The sequence below is a fragment of the Dermochelys coriacea genome, chromosome 9 (assembly GCF_009764565.3).
Source record: "Dermochelys coriacea isolate rDerCor1 chromosome 9, rDerCor1.pri.v4, whole genome shotgun sequence".
Taxonomy (NCBI): Eukaryota; Metazoa; Chordata; order Testudines; family Dermochelyidae; genus Dermochelys; species Dermochelys coriacea.
In genome coordinates this window covers 93,489,319-93,515,471 of record NC_050076.1, presented here as the reverse complement: position 1 = coordinate 93,515,471, position 26,153 = coordinate 93,489,319, and the positions used below count along the sequence as shown (strand labels likewise).

Sequence of the window (26,153 nt, the reverse complement as noted above, 5' to 3'; positions counted from 1 at the left end):
GATGAGGAAGCTGAGGTGTAGAATGGCTAAATGATTCTCACAAGGTCACCCAGTCAGCAAAGGAAAACCAGTTTCTTGACTCGCAGACCAGTACCCTCTCCATTGAACCACACTGCGTTCAGTGCCTTTTAAAATCTTGATTGGCATTTAAAGAAAGTAACACATCAAAGAAATAATATAGATAGCTGACTTCTAAATTTGTGTTCAGAGTTGTTTACTTGCACAAATTGGGTACTTAGTCTGTCTTCCCAATTTGTGAGCAGACTTTTGATTATACAAATTTAAAGGCAGTTTTTGAAAATATGCCCCTAAGTTTTTTGGTTTAAATTTCTAGTACAAAAACTGAGACTTAAAGCAAGAATATAGTCCTGAATTGCAGTGCACTGTTTGCAGAACTTCTGTCTTCAAGGCTGAATAAAACTGTGAGTAAGAGAGAGCAAATATACTCCTTTCTGAATTTCATTCAGCCTTGCTAATTAAAATTCAGAAGAAGCTTTGAGATGGATTCTTGCTCTTCATGATTAGTTTAAAAATATACAGTTTGGGGTCACTGTCAATGTGGATTGCTCAGAATACAATTTGCCTTCATTACAAAAGCAAGCAATTGCTAGACCTGGTTGATCATGAGGTGCTGTTGAGTCATCTGTGGGAATGAATGCGATAGCTTAAACTGTTCATGTTCAGGCCTAAAGGGTAGAGTCTAGTGGCTTATAATTCTCACTCTTCCTGAGGGCTCTTGCATCAAGATCTCAATACGAAGGCTCTCTTCTGTCATTCCTTCTGCTCAACATGTGTGTGAGATCACTAGGAGCAACAATTCCCCTTTTTGATTGAATCTACGTCTTTTAGTCTGCTTGCTTTCCCAGTATCTGGCCTACTTAGCCATGGGTGAAAGCTAACTAGCTGGCTTAAGTTCAGCCCAAAAAAATCAGAGGCAAAGTTGTTGTGAAAGCATATCTAGGAATAAGTATAATGATGGGGTAGGGGAGGATTATTATTGTATCCTTCCTTGAGGGGCTGTTTCACCCTTGGTCTCGTTAATATGCACACTCAGGAGTCTCTTTGCTCATTGCTGCTGCTGAATTCATAGGTAACAGGATGCTGCAAAATGCATTCTGCCCTAGCTAAAACTTCTGAGTCACTCTGATGCAGACCTCACCATAGTTATCTGTGACTTGGTCACTCTGGTCTGGGCTATTTTAAAGTGCTGTACCCTTGGAAACTGCATACCTCTTTAGCTAGACAGGCAGATTTGAATACATAACATTAGTTTTCTTGGCTTTCAGATGGCTTCCCATCAGCTTGTGAACTTCAGATTGAATGATTATCTATTTTTTGTTTCTTAAAATGTCTGTGTCCCTGAATCCATATACACAAAGGCAACACATACAGTTGTTAAAAAAATTCTGAGTATCATGGCTCCCTCTCCTCTGTGTTCCATGGTGGGAGTTTCACTCCACCACAAAGCTTTTGCAAAAATACAAAGGTCAGAAGGGAACATATTGTGCTGCGAAGGGGAATGTGGAATTTGAAGCATGTTGAGCTTGCTTTTTCTTGTTAGACTTGTATTAATATGCCATACACAAGCAGCATACTTGGTTTTGGGGGCAATCTAACTCTCTAAATTCATAGTGTTTTATGTAAATCTCACCTGACTGAAAACTTAGTAATAAAGTGGTGGCATTGAATGAGGTGGCATTAGTGGAAAGCGCTTAGTTAATAATGGCTTCCTAGAAAGTTTTGGAAGTAAGGGAAAAGTTAGAACTAACTACGCTCTGGTGTTTGATTCAAAAGTGTAGGGCCATCATTTGTCATAGCTATTATTGTGGGCTTACTATATACTATCCAAAAGGACTGCTAAATTCTTCAATTTTTCACTAGTATGTTGTCACTGAATAAAAAGATGCTTAGGACCTGATTTCAAGAGCTTGACTCCCATGTAGACACTAAAATGAAGTGTCCAGATTTTTAAAAGTGCTCAGCACACTTTGTTGAATGCGGAGGGAGCAGCTGTGTATTGTGCAGTTTTGAAAATCTTGCTACTAATTTAAGTACCAGAGTGGAAGCTGAGCTCTTCTGAAAATCTGATCTGCTACCTGATGTCGTCTCTGTCACAAAGCAACATTTGAATGCACATTTTGTTGGATAACATTTTGTATTTTAACTAACAGGTATACAAGAGGCCTGATATACGGGTAAGAATACATTTGGCTATTGGCAAAACACCTCCTACCTGTTTGTCTTTTGTGCTGTGTTGAGAACTTAGTGTGCCTAGTGTTCTTTTTTATGTCATTAATGTTTTTTATGAACCAGTCAGACCATTTTGCTATGCAACTCAACAGCTTGTTTGCCATTGCAATCTTTTCATGAGCAGTAAAAGCCAATGTGTGAGAGAGCCGTATATTTAAGTTATGTTACAAATGTGCAGTACAAACTTCAGTTTTATTACATTAATTCTGACAAAATGGATGCTCATGACTGATGCTTACATGGTTTGGACTACAGAGCACTATATTAGTGAGTTTAATGTGTTATGTATGCTAAAGAATTTCAGTGGTCGTTTGTGGAAAAACAGTAAGTCTTGTTTGTTCTATTTAAATAAGATTTCAATTCATGCTTGCATTCATACATGTTTTACCTTAATTGAAACAGCCGTTGAGCAAAATAGAAAGTTGGGATTGAAGTTAGATGCAATGACCTACATCTTTTTGATGATAATTTTAGAGGCTGGGTTTTATCCAGTGTTTGTTAATGATATGAAAATTCATAGCTTTCTCTTTCACTTTGGAACATTAATCAATTGAGAAAAGACAGGGTTAATAGTCTGATTTTATTTTCTAAATATTTTAATCCTGTCATTCAAACAAGGGTTTGCATTTATTAAAAAAATCAGTTAAGCCTGATCCCCTGGTTTGAGATTAATCAATTATTTTCACATCTGAAAGCTACTTGGATTTGTATAATAATTGTAATACACAAAGATCAATATTTTCAAGGGCAAATCTATCAGTAATTGGAATGAAATAACACAAGAAAATATGTTAAAATAATAAAACTTGATTGTTTTCTTTGGTTTTTCACCTTTATCAGTAAATGTTCAAGGATGAGAAACCATCTTCAGTGCCTGTGCATACTTTGTCATCCGTAATCTGTTGGTTTAGAGCTCAATTGCCTTTCTTCTAGTTTTTCCTTTTCCTGGGATTCTAGCATCCACCTTTCTTTGGACTTTAAATATAGAAACAGTCTTCAGCCATTTCTCTGGCCTAAGCTTTAAATAACTACTATATTCACTTTAATAAGGTCTACATGTTGAGAATCCTGTGTCATTTGAAAGTGGTGGCTGTTGCACTCTAAATTTTTTTAGAAGCATGTAAAAACAATGGAATCTATGTTTTCTACAAATGTAACCCCTTCTGTTAATTTGTTTTCTTTTTGGGGTTTCATAGAAGTGATTAAAATTATATTTATCAAAGCAGATATAAACTGTCTTTCTTTCAGATTTAAGACAAGAAGTGTTATCTGTTAAACGAGAAGTTTTTGCATTTGTGAATTGGGATTGATCTGGAATGTAATCCAACTCTGTGAAAGATGATGGTGGTTTCATTCCAGTTAATTTTGGAATCAGACTGAAGAATAATTTTGGCTGAAAGTAGTAAAAAACCAAAACAAAAAACCTGCATATAACCCAATGACCTTTTGTGTTCTTGCCTGTAACACACAGGGATCTTTTTATGATTATTAAAATGATTTAATTTATATAGTAAGAGAGATCCCAATATGATACAACAAGTGTAAGTACATAGAGATGTGAACCTTTTGGCTAACAGTAATTTGTGTACATTTTTAATAGATGTTTTTGACAGTAACATTTAAACATGTGATCTACACAATATAACAGTTCCTTAAATTATCTGAATACTAATGGATATGGAAAATATTTAAATTTTTTCTTCAATGAAAAATGCATGAATTTTCCCTTTATACTACTACAACAAGCAATACTCAATTTCTTCTATTTTTAAGCATGTGGCATACATAATTTATATTCTGCATTTTCTCTGCTATAAGGTTGCTTGTTTTAAAAAGACAGTACATACTTTGTGTTCTTTGATACCTGCACTGACTCTTTTCGTGAGACTGCAAATAAATATTCCATTTCATATTGTGTCATAGCTTGGCCTAATAGCTGTGAGTAGTTTATGCAAAGAGTGGAAGGTGTTGAATAAATAAGTTGATGTTGAAGTATCTACTGTCTCTTTAAAAAGTGTGATTCTGTCCTTTTACCTGTTGTCTGCATGTTTTTTTCCTATTTACCCCTCTTTTGCCCTACTGCTGTCTCATGCAATGCAGGAGATTCAGGATGGACACAATGGCTATCATTCTGAAGCAGAAGCTGATCAGGTGGCAAGTTTTACTCATCTTTTGTTCATTAACTGTGTAGTAAATTACTGTATAATAGCCCATCTACAGTATGAAATCCTCCATTGTTAGGTTCTGGGGAGCAATAGACAATTTCAGAATATTACCTCTAAACTCCTAATATTACAAACAAACTACCCCCCCCAAACTAAAAACAGCCCTCTTCCCCAAGCAGAGTTTTTAACCCCAAAAGGGAGAAGTGCCAGAGATATCATGAAGACCACTATGGACTTCGCAATATGCATTGCTTCTGAAGCTCTTTTCTTTGAATTCAGGGTTTGTTAAAAGTTTATTGCACCTTAATTTAATAATATTAATGGGTAACTATAAATACCCCTGTTTTCTAATAATGCATTTTTAAGGCTCTGAACAAATAATGTGCATAAGAATCTAAAATGGTGGCAACATTACTTCCCAAAAGCTTAGCTATGAATATATTCTTTGTGGGGGCGGGGGAGAAAGCTTCTGCTGAAAATAAACTGTGATTCTGAATGTTTCTAGAAAATCAGCTGTGAGAAAACTACTTGGACAGTAATGTGGTTGAACTCTGACTTTAAATAGAATTTAAAGGAAAGCCCCCTCTTAAAATGTAGAACTTCTGATAATGAAAAGCAAAATACAATGCTTAACTGCTAAAACAATAAAATTTGGTTTTTGGCATACCAGATTGTGTATGAAATAATGTGTTGAAGTTCTTATAAAGATTTGGTTAAAAATTCCTAGTCTTACTTGCATGCATCTCCCCTAATTCATTAAGATTTTCTTCAGATTTTCTGCACTTCAAGAGAAAAGTGACCCTGTGTGGGACTGAGTAGGTGAAGTGTCCTTATAGTAAATTATAAGGATATTTTTTCTTTCATTCAAAAGATGTTTGTCTTCTGTGTACTATACAGAAAACATTATAGATATTGGTATGTCTAAAAATGTTTGGTTATATCGGGAAATATAAATGTTGTTCCTACTCTTTATTTTATACTGGACACATGCATTCATAAATAAATTCTTTAATAAAGAGTACATAAATTATTATTTATCTGGGGCTGAGGTAAATTATGTACTTCCAATTTATGCAACTTCTTGCTTAAGCAACTTATTTGCTTCTGAACTCAACAACCACTATGTTACATTTGGTTGAGATGTAGTGCTCTTTCTTAGAGACAAATGTGTCAGGAATTTTTAAAATATAATTTGATAACGATCAGTCAGGACTGGCATTTCCTAATGAAATTAATACATCTTTAAATTACACATACCATAATGATTTTCAAAAATATTTTACTTTGATGTCATTTTTCAAATTAAAAGTTATGTTTCTGACAACGAAGGAGGAGTTATATTATGCCTGGTGCAGGAAGGAAACACCATTTGCCTAGGTAGCGCTTTTGTGACCGTATAAGAGGTCGAGAAATATAAATTATAATACTGCACTTGGGCCCCAGTCTAGCAGAGCATTTAAGCATGTGCTTACCTTCAAGCACCTGAGTAGTTCCATTGACTACTCCACTACATCCTGTTCCATGATAGAGCTTAGATACCAAATTCTGCTAGTTTCAGACAAAATTAAAAACAGAAAGCCCATATAAATTTATGCTAAGAAAACAATTTAATGTTAAAGGTTTGTGTTTAAAAATATAAAATATCTGATAATCTTATTTCTTTGCTTGCAAGTCAGAAATTTGTTACAAGGGATGAGTATCTATATATGTTTCTATATACTATGAAACTAGCTCACTGTTTGTACTCTTCTAATGTAAAATATTCCAACTTTTACACCAAACACTTAAAATGGAAATCCTAAACTCTCACCAAAACATCCTGTGTTGTCAGCTCCTTTATATGGTCATTAAGAATTTTGTAAACCCTTAAGTTCTCCACTAAAATCTTCTTCAGAACATTGCAAACATCAGCAGAAAACTAAAGGCCCCTTGTTGCAGTATTTAAGGAAGAAGTCATTCACCTGAACATTAGCTTTAAAATCAAGCCCTGAATTTATATTGACCGGCTTTTGTGACTCTCTAGAAAACAATGTGACATCAAGCTATAATCTGAATTTTTAGATCTATCATCTCTATAAAATATTTGCGTCAGACCAAGTGGTGCTTACGAAAATGGTACCTTGTCAAGTAGGGTATAGTAGTATGTTTCTGTCTGTCTGATTTATATAATGTGATTTGATTTTTTTTTAATGCTAAATAAATTAAACTTCTCATACTATTCTCTTTGATAATTAAATGTTAGCTATTTTAATAAGGTGTCGAGAAATAAAGAATATAAATACTTTTAAATAAACACTTTTAAATATTCTTGAGTAGATGATAACCTAAAACCACAAAGATTAGCCTCATTTTTTTTGGCCTAATTCTGGGTAAATGGTATTGCTCAGGTTTTTTGTGCGCTATATATGTAGCTAGCACGTTAAATTAATCGTGTAAGTGGTTTGTTACTAATATTTAAATGTCTGCATCATAAATACTTTGTTACCTACGATATCAAGCCCTGTTTTCTAATGCAGCATTGTTTAACACAGTTGTGCTTTGGAAAAAGGATACACATTCTCATGCTCCCATAACCTCTTAGCAAAAGCACTTTGCAGCAAAGTGTATCGATGATGTGCAGATGGAATGTGAGATTTACTCATGGTTTTGGATTTCTGCCAGGCACTGAGGGATGGAAACAAGCTGGCACAGATGGAAGAGGCGCCACTTTTTCCTGGAGAATCAATCAAAGCGATTGGTATGTGTAGTTTTGAATTTATAGTATTAAATCATTACTTTATGAATAAAGATAAAATCAAATGGTTTTGTTCTTCTTATATTTTATAATTCTACCTTGAATGATCAAATTTGCTATGGATTTTCTTAGTTATTCAAACCCTAATGCTATGCTATAAGTAAATCAGTTCAACACAGTGTAAACAGATCTGTGTGGTATTTTATTTCAACAAGCAGCTGATCAACATAGACATATTAGCAAGGTTGGAGGGAGGGTGCATCTGTGCTCAAAATTTCCCCATAGGTCATAAATTCGTTCCCTAGTTTCAAGCACTTCAGGATTTAGCCCGGAAAGAAAATGAAAATGTGGTGCTGACTGTCCCATTTTAATTAGATCTTCTGTAGTCAAATGACCTGCTGTGGAAAGTTGTGTGGTGGAATTAGTATGTGGGTAAACGTTTTGTAGGGACCACAAAAAGATTACTGACTACCAGAATGGAGATTGTAACCCAGTCTGTAGCGGCAAAAGGCACACAGTCACTCATTCTACTATCTAATTGGATACAGTCTTAATGCCAGATTTTTCAAATTGCTCCCAAAACCTGAAATAATCTGTGGAAATCGGATAGCTATATATAAACCCTCTCTGTTTAAGCATGTGCAAAATAGAAGGCCTCAGGTTTAGTTTTTGTGAAGTAACATAGTTTGATCTTGGGGTGTTTTGTTTGATGCAAGTAGTACAGTTATGTGAAACCAGGTTACTAAACAGTCACTGTTTGTTCTACTGAAATGTAAAAATTATTTTTAAAAAGGTATGCAAAACCCAGATTTGGACGTAATCTTTGCTCAGACACATTACTTGAGCAGCTAACTTGAGCTTTAGTTTCAGGATGACTGTTGCTTGCCACATGAGCCTTCCCATCTGACTAATATAAGGTGCAACAAGAGCAGAGAATGCTGTTCACTGTTGTGATTATCAGAAAAAAGGGTGATATGGCGCAGCCTGGTATTTTTGCAATATGAAGACTTTGGGACTCCTCGAATTCTGATTTGAAGTCAATGAAATGTGCACAGAACTCACATATGGATGGTGACAGGACAAATAGCCATTATTCCAAGCCACTCTGGTTTTCTTAAATATAAGATGCAACAAACTGGCAACTTTGTAGAAAGGCAAAAGGCTATTTCTCATGTTACATAAAATATTTGTATGCCATTTCATGGACTCCCCACAGAAACATTCTGTATAGTATAGCTCCAATAAGGAGCAATGCTTCATGTCACATCACCATTCTCTTAGGCTGGTTTATGGTGGGGATTTAGCACATATTGCTTCAAACTGAAGAATTTGATCATTCTCTTTGTAAATACCTTTTTAAAAATGCAGAGGACTTTTTCTTTCAAATCAAAATTTGAGAGTAGAAGGTCAGTTATAGTGGCTTTGAAATAGTTTCATATAGAAGTCTCAAAGATCTCTAGTAATTTGGAACTGTAGGAGGTTTCTTGTATAAAATTTTTATTTTTCTATAAAGAGCTTCTTGTAGCACAAATGCCTACAATAATAAAATGGAACTTTCATTTGTGTCTTTTTCCAGCTAAAGATGTCATGTATATCTGTCCATTTATGGGAGCAGTCAGTGGTACAGTGACAGTGACGGACTTCAAAATGTATTTCAAAAATGTTGAGAGGGTGAGACTTTAAGATTTATGTGCGTATTTCTTCCAGCTAGAATCTGAAGTAGATTTTCAGAAGGTGACAAACTTAGTTTAAATTAAATGTAAAGTAGTTCCACATCAATCAATTCAAAAGGAACTATAAAAAGACTAGTAGAACACACAATTTGACATGAATTATACTAGATTACATATACTTCCCAAGGCAATTAAAAATGTTTTCATCTTATTTTTTTAATCCAAATTTCAGGATCCACATTTTGTTCTTGATGTTCCCCTTGGAGTAATAAGTAGAGTTGAAAAGATTGGAGTGCAGAGCCATGGAGACAACTCCTGTGGTATAGAAATTGTTTGCAAGGTACAGAATGAATTCCTAGGAAATGCAGTGGATGCCTATCTATTACTGTTTATTTTGTTAATTTCATTTTTGTATTGAGGAGAACCTGCACCCACAACGCCTTGTGCTATTGTTCTGTCTGATCCCATAAGCATGCCAGATTTGGTTGGAATTTGGATGGGAAACTTGCAAGAAATGTTTCACCTCATTGGTGAATTCTAGGGTATAATGTCTACTTCAGTGACATATTGAGACCTTCCTGATGCTCCCAATAGTCTCATTTTAGAACAGAATTTTGTTAATGACTAGGAGAGTTAGAAAATGTGACTTGCCTTAATGTCAGTAGCCAGTGCTTGGTTTCAGTCAGCTTTGTAACTGCATCTATTTTTTTTTAATTTATCAAAGTGTAAGAGAGTTTTGCTTATTTTCCGACAGGATATGAGAAACTTGCGGCTAGCCTATAAACAGGAAGAACAGAGCAGACTGGAGATATTTGAAAACCTCGTAACTCAAGCATTTCCTCTTTCTAATGGGCTGGTAAGTACTAAAATGGGGAGAGGACTGTCTGCCTCTGTTTGTCTTCTTCTTGGAAGTGTAGGGAAATAAGCAAATACTGCATAACAAATATATTAATTTGTTGATTCTAGATATCATGGAGCATTCAGATTACTCTGGCTTGACTTCTTTATTTCAGTAATTTACAGAACTGAGAGCCAGGTGCTGCTACCAGTGAAAACAGTGACTTTATTGGTTTCAGGGTAAGGTCCTCCATATTGTATGGAAGAAGGCACCTTTTATTCCAAAGATATTTGTTTTGTGTTGCGCATACATAGCCCTGAGATTGTTAGTTGGGCCTGTTAGTGCTGATGGAGTTCAGGGTTTGTTGACTTTCATTATAAGCATTTGTCTGTAATAGATAATTGGGGAATTTCAGAATGAAGGATAAAGGAGTTTGGTGCCTAAGTCCCATCTTGGGGACCACTGTGATGCACAAAACTCCCACTGAACCCTGTAGGTGCCTAATCTCACTCAGTCCCTAGGCACCGATGTTTCTACCTCTGGGCTTGCACCCTGCTTCCTTCCTCTGGACAGCAGGTGGCTTATCTCTCACCTAAACCTCAGACATTAACAAACTGGGGAAGATAGTTGTTCGACCACCTAAGTCTTGTGTTGGACCTTATCCAGTAGGTACCCTCTGAGCACACCTATCTGATTTGGCTCTTTAGGGGAGTTTAGACAAAACAATTGGAGAGTGGGGAGTTATGGGAACTCTCTCATAACTTTTAACCCAGTGATTACTTGTGATGTGGGAGACTCCTGCTTCAAGTCCCCCCTCTTTCTGAATGGGAAAAGGGATTTGAACAGGGATCTGCCAACTTTTTAGGGCAGTGCTCTAACCATTGTGCTGAGGGTTTTTCTCAGTCTCTTCTCTTCTGTTTAACTCTGGATAAATAATTAGTCATTCGGGCCAGAGAAAGAGAGTGCGTACAAGGGTGAGTAACTCCATAGCTTGATGGGAGACCCAGGAGGTGGGAGATCCAGGATCCAGTCCTACCATTCCAGTGACTCTTGAATTATTTATCCAGAGTGGAACAGCTTCAACAGGAGAGACTGAAGGAGCCCCACATCAGAATATCCCATAGCCCAGTTGTTCCCATCCTCCCAACCCCAGGGCTTCTTGCAAACTCTGAAAAGAATTCCTGGCTGTGACTTGCTAGCAGAGATAGGTGCTTCCCTACCTCCTGGACTTGGGTGCATATCATGGTGAGAGGGACACACAACCGCTGCTTGGCATCTCCCATTTGCTAGCTTAGGTAGCTCCCTGCCAACCGGGCTGGCTTTTGTGAATTGCAACCTATTTATTTATACGGCAATAAAAAAAACACCCCATGCCCCAAGTTTCAGAGACCGGGACAATTGACTTGGGCTCGCAGGCTTGGGCTGTAGGGCTAAAAATGTCAGTGTAGACACTCAGGCTGGAGCCCGGGCTCTGAAACCCACTCCCCTCGCAGGGTTTTGGAATCTGGTCTCCAGTCCAAGCCTGAATATCTACAATACAATTTTTAGCCCCACAGCCCAAGCCCCGTGAGCCCAAGTCAGCAGACACAGGCCAGCCTTGTTCATGTTGTGGGTCTTCTATTGCAGACGTATTTTCAGGCGGATCTCTCTCCTCATTCATTATATAGGGAACCTAAGTGCCTAACTCAGGCTTTGTGAATTGCAGCGATTTTCTAGGGTCCTAAAAGTTTGGCGTTGTGATGCTAAGCGTCAGAATGCCTAACTCCTCTTGTGCATCCAGGCCAAAGTGCTTTCCCAAATTCAGTGTCCAGATATCTCAACAATAGCTAGGCACAAGTTGTTAGCTTTAGCGATACAATTTCAGTATCATATTAGTATACAATTTCGGTATCATCCAATGGGTAGGGTACTGGACTGAGAGTGATGGGGCTTGAATTCTATTCATGGCCTTACTGCTGACCTGTGTGAGACCATGGGCTAGTCATTTGACCTTTCTGTTTCCTTTGCTATCTGAATTGACAAGACACACAATCTCTTTGGGGAAGGAACTCTCTCTTCTTTTGTGTTTGAACAATCACTAGTACAGTGAAGCCCAGTCTTGACTGGGGCCTCTACGCACTACTGTAAAACAAATGTTGGATATAAGATTTTGTCTTTTGGAAACTATTTGAATCAGCTTTTGTGGCTTTCATTTTCAGAGCTCACCATGTTTACAGGAATTCTAGTTTACTAAATGGATAAATACTGCATAGTAATTTGTGTTTTAACATTGTTGCTTTCAGCCAATTTTTGCATTCAGCTATAAAGAAAAATTTTCTGTTAATGGTTGGAAAGTTTATGATCCAATGGCAGAATATAAGCGGCAGGTAGGTTATACAAGTAATCACCTTTTCATTTTGTTTTGGTAGTCTTCTGAATCTAATTTACCTTTTTTTAGAAATGTTCACAGACAATTTGCAACCCTGAATAACTAAACTTACTCTCTTAAATCCATATTTAGACATCTAAATGCAAGTCACCTAATTTTCAGTAGTGTAAGGCCCCCACAAATCCCTCTGAAATCAGTTGGGATTATAGGTGCTCAGTACTTGAGGAAGTCTCTTGGCAGTTATATAGGGATCTAAATCCATATTTGAAGACTTAATTTTAAGCACCAGTTCTGAAAAAGTAGTCTGCTCATTTAAAAACAAATATGACCAGCAGTTACACAGAGGAATAATTTTAGTTTGGTCTCCTTAATCCATCAATTTCCTGGTGTAAAATAATTTCTTTCTGTTTCACTATAGGCCCATTTTTTACTTTAGTGCAAACCCATCCAAATGACTGTTGCTTTTTAAATTATCTATAGGCTTTGCGGCTTCATACTGCCCCATATCTTTAACCAAAATATTGAGAAATGCTTCTGCTCACATAACCTTTGAAACACTGTGCAGAACAATGTGGGTATGTGTTTTTTTTTGTTTTTTTTTAAAACATGTAATGGATTGTTCTGTTTTGGAGTCACTATACAACACACACACGTAAAGATCTAACTTTTTTAAAATATTGGATAAATGTTTTGCCTCTGCACAGGGTTTGCCTAATGAGAGTTGGAAAATATCCAAAATTAACAGCACCTATGAACTTTGTGATACGTATCCTACTATCTTTGTTGTGCCAACCAGCGTGAAAGATGATGACCTCTCAAAAGTGGCAGCATTTAGAGCAAAAGGCAGAATTCCAGTAAGTAAGGCCTCTAATATTCATTATGAATTCTCTCTGTATTTGTAATGTAGCTTCCTGAAGAAGAAGAAATGTATTTGTAATGCATCTTATAAGAGATTATCTGAAATGCCTTTAGGGTTTTTTCTGAGACAACTATCCAGCTCCCTTATACGAGAGAGAAAGTATAAAATGTATAGAAATACACTTACTGGTTATGGAGCTGGAGGAATTTTTAAAAAGTTAATGAAGATAGTTATTACAGGGTTAGTGCAATTGTTCAGTGGCTTACTGCTGTGTAATGAACTTTAGTTCAAAGATAGCGTCCGACACTAGTGGGGAACTGAAAGTGTCAGGTTGTGCTTCTTCTTGCTCCCATGGTGAGTGAGGTTTGGGGGTGAGATGGAATGTGTGTTGTATCATTCTGACACCACATTGTGAGCTTCCTGAAAATGGCAATGTGTTCTTGGTAGAGATTATCCTACTCAGCTGCTCATGTAGAGGGCTGTAAATGCAGCCATATTATACATGGGGAGGGTAAACTTAGGAAAGAAATGACAACCCCAGGAGGGAGAAAGAAAGTGAGGAATTTTAATGTGATGTCATCTTGCAGTAGTTCCTGCCTGGGGCAGGAAGGAATGAGATATGTTCATGCTTGACTGCATAGACCTCCATACGGAAGGAGCTTCCGTTCTCCCCACCAGAAAACCCTCTTACTGTATTTAAGCCCGTAGAAAGTATGTAGAACGTAAAAGTTAAGGCTGTTTCTGAATGCTACAGAGAATAAAGTCATAGTTGTTTAGAACTACTTCACATTTCAGCCTAACTAAATTTGGGAACAGTGATACCATGTCTTTTACAGCATGGTATTAATCTGCTATTTTCTCATCATCCCACTTTTGAATGTATGTGGTATGAATTATCTTACTGAAATTTACATTCTTTCTCCCACTGGGAAGTTGTACCATGGCTTATTATGACTGACCAATTGCTATAAGGAATGTCAATTTGATGCTGGTGCACTATCCTGAAACTAACTTTTTTTAAATGCAGGTGTTATCTTGGATTCACCCCGAGAGCCAGGCAACTATAACGCGCTGCAGCCAGCCACTGGTAGGCCCGAATGACAAACGTTGCAAAGAAGATGAAAAATACTTACAAACAATAATGGATGCTAATGCTCAGTCACACAAGCTTATCATCTTTGATGCCAGACAAAACAGTGTTGCTGATACAAACAAGGTAGGTTGTCATAATTGTTAAAATGGAGATTATGTTGCCCATGTACTGAGAAATAAACTTTATTCTTATATTTTCCATAAAATTTCACTTCTCATAATAAAGTAATATATGTGTAAGCCCTTTGATAGTATCAAAGCATTTTGTCAGTGTTAACTAATTCTTGCAGCAGCCCTGTGAGTTATTGCTATCTCCAGTTTAAAGTTGGATGGAGACTGAGGCAGAGATTGACTTGATTGTAGTCACAAGTGTTGTCAGAACCAAGATTTGAACTTATCGGTTCCTAGCTTCTTGTCCTGTATTGTAAAAGAATCCTTCTGTAGAGATAGTAACTTACTGAAGAAGTACTTCAATGGCCTGGACATGGGCCAATTGAGTTTATTACAGTTTGAGTCAGTTTTGCAAATAGAAGAAAGCTGTAGGAAGTAGAGATGTGCTGGTAATGATTATGGTGGGAGGAGTGGGGAAAAAGCCTACATGGAGTCCCCTGATTTATTTCTTATGTATATGGCATCAATTAGTGAAGTAACTGTGCACTGAAATAGTGTACTTAAAAATAAATAGGGGTAAGGGAAGGAACGTAGTAGTCCAAATTAACGCTAACCAAGTGCTTCAGAGGGAATGAACAGAACAGGAAGTCATCAACCATCCCCTATCGTCCACTCCCAGCCTCTGGGCAGGGCCATTCTTACCCATACACAAACTATGCTGCGTGCTGCTCCAGCGGCCAGCCTGATCCCCCGGCTGGCTGAGCCAGCCAGGAAAGCTGCCCCTGCCCGTGCTCTGCCTCTTTCCCAAAGTCTCTGCCCCGCCTCTTCCCACCCCTGCTCCGCCCCAGCCCCACCCCCGCTACATCCCTGGGGACTGCAGCGGGGTCACGCATGCCCTGCACTCACCGGGCAGCGGGAAGTGGAGTGACCCAGCCCCAGCCTGCTCTGCTCCACCAGTTCCCAGTTGCGCCACCGGTGAGTGCTGCGGAGTGGTTCCCCCCCCCCCCCCAAGACTGGGATCTAGGGGAGCAGAGCGGGCTGGGGCCAGGTCACTCCACTTCCCACCATCCTGTGAGTGCGGGGTCGGGCCCGCCCTGCAATCACCAGGCAGGAGGAAGTGGAGTGACCCAGCCCCAACCCACTCCACTCTGTCGACTCGTGCTGGGGGGTGGTTTCGCCCCTTCCCCCTCCCCCAGCCTGCTCCTGCCCCCCTGCGGAGGCCTGGGAAACCAAAATGCACCTGGTGCGTAGGGCACCAAAATGTCTAGGGATGGCCCTGCTTCTGGGAGTAGTTAAATATCAGTTTTTATTTTTCTTAAAATGTGTTTTCATTTGTTCTAAAATAACCGCCTCTAAAACTCCCTATAAAGCAAAAATAACCCTCAGGACCTTATCAGAAACTCCTGTACTCTTTAAAATTTTAAATGACAGGCAAAAGGTGGAGGATATGAAAGTGAAAGTGCCTACCCAAATGCTGAGCTGGTCTTTTTGGAAATACATAACATACATGTGATGAGAGAATCATTGCGGAAGCTGAAAGAAATAGTTTATCCTTCAATTGATGAGGCACGGTGGTTGTCCAATGTGGATTCAACGCACTGGTTGGAATACATAAGGGTAAGAGACTATAGATGTTAAAGACATTGCATGCTTTTTGCTTTTTAAAGCAATGTATTTGCTTGAATTTCAATAGACCACACTAGAAATCCTTTCTCTGTGTTTATCATGTCTTTGGTCAGGATAATCCTAAAAAGTAACCCTTTTTACAAGTTTTATTTAGAACACAATATTTCAGATTAAATACAATATAAATATATGCCATACTGCATATTATGTATTTCATACTGTAGGTATTAGGAAGTAGTCAATTAAATCTTGATAGCGTAGGATCACATTCAGTTCTGGACAGCACTTAGTTTTCTTGAGAGTGTGAATGTTGGCCGGGATACCAGGATTATCCCTGCTTTTTGGAAAAGTGCCATGGGAAATTCAAATTCTATTTGGACAACTACCAGATGGACTTCATTTTTAAATACCACAGCTCTCCTCATCCTGCCATTGTATGCCATTAATGAAGCATTTGTAGACATGCATATTTCAGTGGGCCTGACTTCAGTGGAAGATGGATTGGTCCCTGTTACCATATGGATTACAGTCTCCTTTTATTATTTAACACTGCATTAAAATAAGTCAGTCCATATCATGTTTAAATTTACTAAGTGTGTTATTAACCTCTAAGAAACTTTAGAATGGATGATTTCTCTGCTATTTTCCCTTCTTTTTGGTGGTAAATATTGATGGAATGGCATTTAATGTGGAATTTGCTTTATACAACTTCAAATCAAATGTCACTCATGCAAAGCATTTTTGGATTGTGCACAAAATTATTAGCTCTGGTAATTCAGTTTAACTGCTACAGAAGAGAAAGCAGAGGAAGCAAAAATATAAAATAAATATTTGCTATTTTGGGAAGAACTTAACTTTCTTATTTAGTTTAAAATCTTCCATTCCTATCAAACTATTAAATATTCACAATCCAAAAGCCTTTTTCCATCCAAATTTATGAATTTGGTGCTTAAGTTTGACTGTCCATTTAAAAAAGAACTGGCTGTGGACCAGATAATGAGATTGAGATGTGATTAACTTCAATGGGAGCTCTCTGCTTGACTAGGATGGCAGGATTGGACCCTGAAATCTCAATTTCATAGTTAAGTTTAGAATAGTACCCTGAGAATTTTTAGACTGATGAAGATGGTAGTGGCTGACATATGTTTATCTCTATTTTTAAAAAAATTCTGTCTGAATACAGTCTGTGGATTATGCTCACAATTTTTCAACTTATTTGGTGCTAGCTCAAACTGCAGCTTAATTGTAAAAGACTTTGGTTATGTCTACATTAAAAATGCTACAGTGGCACAGCTGCAGCAGTTCAGTGTAGGCACTAAGGGCTCATCTATACACATAGCGCTGAATTGGTGAAGCTGTATTGGTGCAGCTGTGCTGCTGTAGCACTTTAGTGAAGATGCTACTACTCTGATGGGAGAGTTTCTCCTGTTGGCATAGTTAATCCACCTCTGCAAGAAGTGGTAGCTGTGTCGACTGGAAAAACTCCCCCTTCAACATAGTGTTGTCTACACCATGAGTTAGGTCAGTATAACTACCTTGCTCAGGAGTGTGGAATTTTCACACCCCTGAGTGATGTAATTATACCAGTGTAAGTTTGTAGTGTAAACCTGCCCTCACTATAGCAACCAAAGGGGTTCTCCCATCTCTGTAGTTAATCCATCTCCCCGATAGGCAGTAGCTAGGTCAGTGGAAGAATTCTCCAGTCGACCTAGCACGGTTTACACTGAGGGCTAGGAAGGCACAGCTGTGTCTCTTAGGGGTGTGGCTTTTTCATACCCCTGGGAGACCTAGCTATGCCAATGTAAGTTTTCAGTGTAGACCAGCCGATTGTGGTGTTTAGCTACCACGATAGGTAAGTTAAAAATACTGAAAAGAGAAGTTAACATAAAAAGTATTTTATGGAAAAAATAAAATTTAGTTTCTTTAAAATTTTTACAAATGAACCATTTGTCCAAAGTGGAATAAAATGCCCCACCTCATTCCACAAGATGTTGCTAAATTAATACCACCTAGCTTTTGTTCCTTCTACCATTTTCTATTCACTGCCTGCATCTACTCTTTCTGCAGTAATGCTTGACTGGCATGAGTACCATTCTCAGTGATCTTTCTAGGACATAGAGTGCTGCTATACTTATGTCACATGAATTGTCTTTTTCCATTCCTTTTCAAAGATCCAACAACATAAGATGACTTTTTGTAATATTTATAATTTTTCAATGCAGTAATACATTGTCTGTGACTTAATAAACGTGAGAGCTTTATGACTAACCAGATCAAATTGCACCCCCTTTAATTTACTAACTCAAGCTTGAAAGTTGACCTGCAGTAGTTACATCCTTGCATCCTTCAGTTTAACCATAAAAGAACAAAATCTGTGTAGCTTCAGTTTAACCATAAAAGAACAAAATCTATGTAGCTTTGTCTCAGAAGCCTGAATGGCTTTCAAGATTGTGTCCTGTGAAAGCAAAGTTGCTCCAGTGGATGCAGGCTTTCCAGCTTTGGAAGTGCCTTTGCATGCCTTGGAAGAGAAAGATCTCAAATGTCTTATTAGATTGCCTTTGCTGACGTCAGAATCCAAAGTCCGGAGCCCTTCCAGCAGCCCTAGTTCTAGCTGCTTCTCACGTAGTTGTCAGTGCTATCAGGAATCATGTTGTGGACACATCTGTGCCGGAGAGAATACTCCAAGTTAAACAACTGAAGAGCGGCCAAACGTGACCGAGGAAATCAATAGAAGGAGTTTCACTGGAAAAAAATAAGTATAATGCTCATATGAGTTGCTACTGTCTTGTGCCACTCTGACTTCTGATCCTAGTTATTACTAGTAGAAATAAAGGCCTGTTCCCTATATGAACATCATGTATACTCCGTGCACCAACAAATCAGGGCAAGTGATCAGCAAGCAAGCACACCCCTTTTATTTTCTGGGCTTCCCAATAATCTGCTATAGGGTTTGATTAGCTGCACTCCCCCCTGTATTTACTGGTTGAAAACTGAATGCTGAGGAAGAAAGATGATAATGGTTTGCGGGATAACTGAATTTATTAAAAGGATTGATCTTATTCTGTAGTCTTTTGAGTAATCTTTCTACTGAATAGTCTACAGTATATCTGAATGTTTTCTTTATGAACAGATTTTCAGGAGATTCTAATGTTAATTTACAGTATTTTTGGACACATTGGGTTTGAATTTTAATTTTAAAATATAGCATTCTAGGACTGATTGCTACTTTACTACAAGATGTTGGCTTGATGTGACATTTTAACATGCTGCTTTCCTTTTTTAAAAAGATTCTTCTTGCTGGAGCAGTAAGAATTGCTGATAAAATTGAATCTGGTAAAACATCAGTTGTTGTACACTGCAGTGACGGCTGGGATCGTACAGCCCAGCTCACCTCTTTAGCCATGCTCATGTTGGACAGCTATTACAGGACTATCAAAGGATTTGAAGCTCTTATAGAAAAAGAGTGGATAAGTTTTGGACATAGGTTTGCAATGGTAAGTTGAAAGAATTAATAAAATTATCTCCTTCAAAGCTTTTTTTTTTTTTTGGTCAGGTGGCTTGTCACTGTATTTTGCAATATTTAGAATAATGTTCCTGCGGTATGTGAAGAAAGAGAAACATGACCAATTTTAGTGTTCTGTTGATGTGAAAATGCTGTGTGTGAACTATTAATATACAACAATTTCTAATATAAAGTTTACAAGAGGGGCATAGTTTGATCCAATAGCACAAGACAAATGTTGAGACATTTCTGGAGGAGGGGAGGATTGCAGAGCATGGTGAAAAACTTACATGAACAGAACTTACTTGGGGAAAATGAAAAGGAGAAAGCTATGGCTATCATGTAGGTAAAAATCACTAAAGTCATCATCCCGCAGCCACAGTGTTTAAAGGAAGGGAAAAAATAGCTTGAGCTGGAATATTACAAGATTGTGGTGCTGTATGTGGGTTCTGAACTGAAGATGTAGCTGTAGTAACATTTGGTTATGGTGAGTGGGTATGGAATAGTCATAGTTTCTGCACAGTACTAGTAACTACCTTTCAGTTAAAGTTAGTTGATCCAGCGTAATAATATGCCAGATTCACTGAATCCAGTCCCCTGTGGAAATGAAGTGGAGGATATATTTCCTGCAGTTCTGAACTATTTATTCTTTCCTCATATGTAGGAAGAAGCAGATATCCTTATGTTGAGTCTTTGAATCAACAAGATCATTTGGGGGTTTAATGGGATGTCCACTTTAAAAATAAGTTTAATGTCGCTCAAACCATTGGAAAATGTGTGAATTTTGTGGACTGGGTGCTCTTCCTATTCTGCCAGACTATAGGACTATATTTGTGAATGAATACTGGTGGGGGTTTTTAGTTACAGGAAAGGTGGAGTTTAGCTTGAAGAAAGGTGTGCTGATCACAGTCCTTTTCAAGAACGTGCCTAAGATCTTTGCGGAACTTGTGTTACTGGTTACTGCTTTAAATGGACTTGAGTAAAACGAAAGCATCTGTTTTTCAGCGAGTAGGCCATGGAGCCGATGACCATGCTGATGCAGTCAGGTCTCCCATTTTCCTTCAGTTCCTTGATTGTGTTTGGCAAATGACGAAGCAGGTAAGAAAATTTAATAGGATGTTCATGGGGATGTCTTCTGCCTCTTTATTGAAACTCTGATCCATAGGGGAGGCCATGTTTTCCTTAAATGTGCATAATTTTAAATTTTGGTTAAAGAATTTTAACTGTGGGTAGGCTACTGAATACACTGGAGGAAGAACAAACCCATTATTTCATGCACGGTTAGTACTGCTTTTTCATCTAGAAGAGATGAGACGGGCTAGCGTAGAAATACCAATGTGAAGGCAATGGCCAGGCATTTCTTTGTGTTCTGAATAGACTGTTTAATGTGCATTTCTGCAAATTGAAGCACTGAATTATCTCAAAGCATTTTAAATTGAAAAATGAATAAGATTAATGGCTCTTTCTTTTTTGAAGCTATCCTCCTTAAAGTTTAGTTTTCCCAGTGGTTGGAAACAGATGTGACTAGACCACTGTATATTATGTAGGGTCTTGCAAGCTGAGCATCCAGTTTATTAGTAAGCAGAGATGTAATTCTGTAAATTGTGTTTAAAGTGAAAACTAATATAGAGTCAAATGGCTCTTTACCCAGCTGTTTTTAACCTAATTAAATAATCAGTGATGACAAATTCAAAAGTTAGATTTTCTTTAAATAAATAAATAAATATGCACAGTGGTCTACCCCGACAGTTCAGTGAAAGTAGAGAGATTCTAGAAGAAAATATTTCTCAGAATTCTTTGATTAAACGAGTGAGAAGTAATAGGGCAAAGTACCTTTGTTGCTGTTTCACCAATGCAGTCGGTGTATGTTCACAAGAGATTCTGTATTTTAAAAATGGCACAAATATAATCTGATTATGAATCAGGGAGGACTACTTTTCTAGTTGTCTCAAAAACATGCTTGCATAGTTAGTGTGTGTAATAATATTTCCTAGTCTACATATACTCCAATATTTACCTGCTCAAATATGCTTTCCTCCTTCCACCACTAGCCTTAGATCACACTTGGGAGAAGATCCTTTTTGAAGGGGGTAGTACTTAGGGTATCAAAATGTTACGGTCCTCACAAAATTTTACAGGTTCATTATTGTGAAGACTTATCATAGGCCTAGTTTTCCTCTTACTTACACTTGCATGGGAAATAAACTTTAATATAGAATCTCTTGTAGGATCTTCCATTCTTCTATTCTGCTGGGCTTGACTGGGGCTGCTAAATCAAGTTGTCCAAACTAAGGCCTTGCTTCCAAGTAAATCTAAAATGTTTTACCCCTGAAGTATAGTAGACATCTGCCTCTCTTTCCTCCTGTAACAATACTCTACAAAGAAACTGTTCCTGCAAGACCACCTTCTGCAACATATGGGGGGGTAGGGACGCGCGAGAGAGTAAGGTGGAATTAAGAACTTTCTATCCCAGGAACCCCTGTCCCTTGTCCCCCCAAATCCTCCATTCCAATCCTGCTTATCTTTTTGAAAAGACTTCTTGTAAATTCATTGGCATCAAAGTTTCATAAAATGTTTGATTAAGACTTCCTGCTAGAGAATTTCCCACTCTTTGTATACACGTATATTTTGGTATTAATATGCTATAGCAATAGGGTTGGAAAAACATTTAAAACTTTGTCTCTGAGGAAAGCCAAGTGCAACTACCCAGCAGAAAAAACTCAGTTCTAAACATCTGGAAGGAACAAAAATCCTTCAGGGAAACACTTAATTCAGAGCAGTCTTCTTTATTTTTGTGATCTCCCTTGCTGCCTCCTTGTTTTTGCTATAAACTGTTTAGTTCCCCTCTAGTAAAAGGACTGTGCAACAGTTCGCAAATTAACATCTGGGCAAAATCTGAATCCAGCCTGAGTTCTGAATTTCCTGAACAGCCACAGCATTGAAAAAATATTAAGGCCGTAACAGGCAAAAATGAACACATTAATAAAAAGGTCTTATTCCCATATTTTTTTCCTTTCTAGTGGACTGCACCACATGTAAATTTTTGAAACATGCACTTTTGGTGAGACGAGAGAACGTCTAATTTTCCAGTAAGATGTGAATTCCTGAATAGCTCCAGAATCTTAACAATAAACCTCAATCCTTAGCAGCTATACATTTTTCCATGTTTTCCTAGCCTTGATGACACACAAATAGAATAATATAGAACTTGAGATAAATGATGCTGGCTCTTAATAAAGAACATATGCTTTAAGTGAGGGGTTCTCAACCTTTTTCCTTCCAAGGCCCCCCACACAACACGCTATAAAAACTCCATGGCCAACCTGTGCCACAAAAACTGTTTTTCTGCATATAAAAGCCAGGGCCAGTACTATGGCGTAGCAAGCAGTGCAATTGCCCAGGGCCTGTTTCCACAGAGGGATCCATGCCACAGGGTGTCCGCACCACAGAGACCCCTGCACAGCTCAGTTGCTCAGGCTTCGGCTTCAGTCCCAGGTGGCAAGGCAATGAAGCTTCAGCCTCCATGGGTCAGTGGAACTCCTCGACTCCGGTCCCCATGGGGCTCCAGGGCTTTAGTCCTGGGTCCTAGCGAGTCTGATGCCAGTCCTGCTTGGCGGAACCCCTGAAACCTCTTTGCTGCCCCCAGTTAAGAACTGCTGCTTTAAGTGATTCTAATAATCATGACTGACACAAACTTTAAATCGGAAAGTCCTCCTGTAATCTGTAGTTGTTCAAGGGAGATGAAACAACTAATACTATGAAGTAGCCTGTAAATCTGCTTGGAATCACTGCAGTTCCAGTAATATCTTGCCACGTCTAATATTCAGCAGCCCAAATATAAGCAAAATACATTCAAGTGGGCATGAAGATAATGTCCCTCTATATGTGGTAACAACCAGGACTTGTCTCTAGCCAGAGATGCACTTTTCATTAATCTTAACAATGTACTCTCTTGGGATGTACAGTGCTCAAGCAGATTGTCTCAATCCACTTCCAGGAGAGTGAGAACTAAATCAGTTAGTGTTCCAGCTTAAAATATTACTGCAGTGCATTTCACAGCAAGCTTCTTTTGTGAGCTTCAGAATCAACTTCAATTCAGCATCATCAGTCACCTTAAATTGAGAAATTTTCTGTAGCTTTCTTCACATAGCTTACTTAGTGAAATAAATAATGAAGTCCAGCAGCACCAGATGACAGATTCTAATGGACTGGATATTTTCTTAGAATTAGTGGATTGGAGGCAAATGAAATTTTCACTTGGGAATTTTTCCATCTGAATCCTCAAGCAGACACTAATGAGCTTGGATAATGAGAGCTAAGGATTTTTAGGTCATTGATTTTTCAGCAACAGTAATAGAAGCTTTACAGTCTAGGTACATCAGCTTTCCAACAGAGATGGGGTTCTATCCAGAGATGGGGTTTCAGTAGTACTATCACTTTATAAATAATTAGTCACAGTGCCATCACTGGCATATGGAATTTTGAATATGCTTCACTGGATCTTACTAGCTGCTATGTTAGTATTCATCTGATTTGTATGGACCCATCACAGCTTAGAACCCTTATGTGACAGGGCTCATTAAATGCTTTCAGTTAAAGAGAATTCCTTCACGGGATGCTTTGTCTTGAAAGCTGTTTCTATATCTCACTTTGAACCTTTGCACGCTACCTTTATTCATCTGTGTCTCGCTGCTGCTATGGGAAGGTGGAGACTGGGTGAGTTAAGGGAACCCGTAGATTTTATTCATGCCTCAGTTTTTCCAGACCAGTTTACTTGAGCTTTTTAAAGTTTATATCAATATTTTCTACACAACACAGCCCTATCGCTAACATGGTTAAATGGAACTAGGATCTTAATTCCATTTGTTTAAAGGCAAAGCATTTCTTAAAATCCAGAGACTTCTGTTATTTATAAACCTAAATGGTCTATGTCATCCAACTCCTCACTTTCAAAATAAATAAAAATTTTCCTTTTTAAATCATAGATAAGGCTGAGAGAGTCTCTTTCGATTATTTAGTTTGTGCCCAGTCACAATTGCTGGGTTAGTCCTCTAAGCTAAATCCATAAGTGGGTAACAGACTTTGTTGTCATCAAGTCCAACCCCATGCACTGGGGCAGGATAAGGAAACCAAGACCATCCCTGACAGGTATTTGTCCAACCTGTTCTTAAAAACCTGCAATTATGATGATTCCACAGCTTCTCTTGGAAGCTGATTCCAGAGCTAAATTACCTTTCTAGTTAGAAAGCTTTTCCTAATATTTAACCTAAATCTCCCTTGCTACAAATTAAGCCAGTTATTTCTTGTCCTGCCTTCAGTGGACATGGAGAATAATTGATTACTGTTCTCTTTGTAGCAGCCCTTAACATATTTGAAGACTGTTGTCAGGTCCCCACCTCGGTGGTCTTTTGTTAAGATCAAATATGTCTAGTTTTTTTAACCTTTCCCCATAGGTCAGGTTTTCTGAACCCATTTATCAGTTCAGTTACTTTCCTCTGGGCTCTCTCCAGTTTGTTCACATCTAAAGTGTGACCCTCCCTCCCACCCACCCCCCCCCCCCGGAGAATTGCAGATACTGTACTGTGCTAGTTGAGTTCTCACCAGTGCTGTGTAGAGTTGGACAATTATTTCACGTGTCTTATGTACAATGCTCCAAATGATATTAGTCTTTTTTGCAACTGCCTCTTGTTGTTGATTCATATTCAATTTGTGATCCACTCTAACACCCAGATCCTTTGCAGCACTACTATCAGCTAGCCAATTATTCCCCATTTTATAATGTGTATTTGATTTTTTTCTTCCTCGATGTAGTACTTAACACTTATCTTTTGTTGAATTTCATCTTGTTGATTTCAGAAGAATTCTCTAATTTGTCAATGTCATTTGGAATTCTAATCCTGTTCTCCAAAGTGCTTGCAACCCCTCACAACTTGGGGACCTCACAAATTTTGTAAACATATTCACCACCCCCTTATCTAAGTCACCAATGAAAATATTGAATAGTATGAGACCCAAGGCTGACCCTGGGAGACCCTTCTGGATTTGCCCTCCCTGTTTGATACTGAACCATTGATAACTACTCTTTGAGTATGGTCTTTCGATGAGTTTTGCACACACCTTATATAATTTAATTTGGGCCCAATTTCCCTAGTTTACTTATGAGAATGTTGAGGGACTCTGTTGAAAGCCTTACTAAAATCAAGATATATCACCTCTACTGCTTCCCCTCATCCACTAGGCCACCAACCCTGTCAAAGAAGCAAATTAAGTTAGTTTGGCATGATTTGTTCTTGACAAATCTATTTTGGCTATTCCTTATAACCCTGTTGTTCTCTAAATGCTTACAAACTGATTGTTAAATAATTTGTTCCAGTATCTTTCCAGGTACCAACGTTAGGCTGCCTGGTCTATAATTACCCAGGTCCCCGTTGTTCTCCTTTTTAAAGATAGATATTACATTTGCCTTCTTTAGTCCTCTGGGAACTCATCCATCCTTAATAAATTCTTGAAGGTAGTTGCTAACGGTTCTGAGATTGCTTCAGTTAGTTCCTTAGGTACCCTAGGATGAATTCCATCAGGCCCTGCTGACCTGAATACATCTAACTTATCTAAATATTCTTTAACTCATTCTTTCCCTATTTTGGTTTGTGTTCCTTCCCCCTTGTTGTTAATATTAATTGTGTTTGAGTATCTGGTCACCACCTTTGTAGTGAATACTGAAACAAAATAGGCATTACACACTCAGCCTTTTTGATGTTGTTAGCGCTCCTTCCCTGCTAAGTAAAGTACCCACACTTCTCTTTGTCTTTCTCTTGCTACTAATGTATTTATAGAACTTCTTATTGCCTTTGACAGCCCTTGATAGGTGTAACTCATTTTGTGCCCTAGCCTTTCTGATTTTGTCCCTACATGCTCATGCTGTTCTTTTGTACTCC

The 26,153-nt window shown here is 38.1% G+C and overlaps 1 protein-coding gene across 7 annotated transcripts in view; it reads left to right on the top strand.

The window, feature by feature from the left end:
* MTMR1 (myotubularin related protein 1) overlaps positions 1-26,153 on the top strand; it is a 53,590-nt gene that overhangs the window by 10,761 nt on the left and 16,676 nt on the right. For 2 of the 7 annotated variants that reach the window (XM_043492922.1, XM_043492920.1), the window contains exons 3-14: positions 2,172-2,195; positions 4,351-4,404; positions 7,077-7,152; positions 8,726-8,820; positions 9,055-9,162; positions 9,577-9,678; positions 11,943-12,026; positions 12,733-12,882; positions 13,915-14,103; positions 15,522-15,707; positions 19,004-19,210; positions 20,224-20,316. In XM_043492922.1, coding sequence (XP_043348857.1) covers positions 2,172-2,195; positions 4,351-4,404; positions 7,077-7,152; positions 8,726-8,820; positions 9,055-9,162; positions 9,577-9,678; positions 11,943-12,026; positions 12,733-12,882; positions 13,915-14,103; positions 15,522-15,707; positions 19,004-19,210; positions 20,224-20,316 — 1,368 coding nt within the window. The remainder of the gene's footprint in view (positions 1-2,171; positions 2,196-4,350; positions 4,405-7,076; positions 7,153-8,725; positions 8,821-9,054; positions 9,163-9,576; positions 9,679-11,942; positions 12,027-12,732; positions 12,883-13,914; positions 14,104-15,521; positions 15,708-19,003; positions 19,211-20,223; positions 20,317-26,153) is intronic. The other 5 variants (XM_038417425.2, XM_038417427.2, XM_038417426.2 and 2 more) reach the window with 5 other exon arrangements.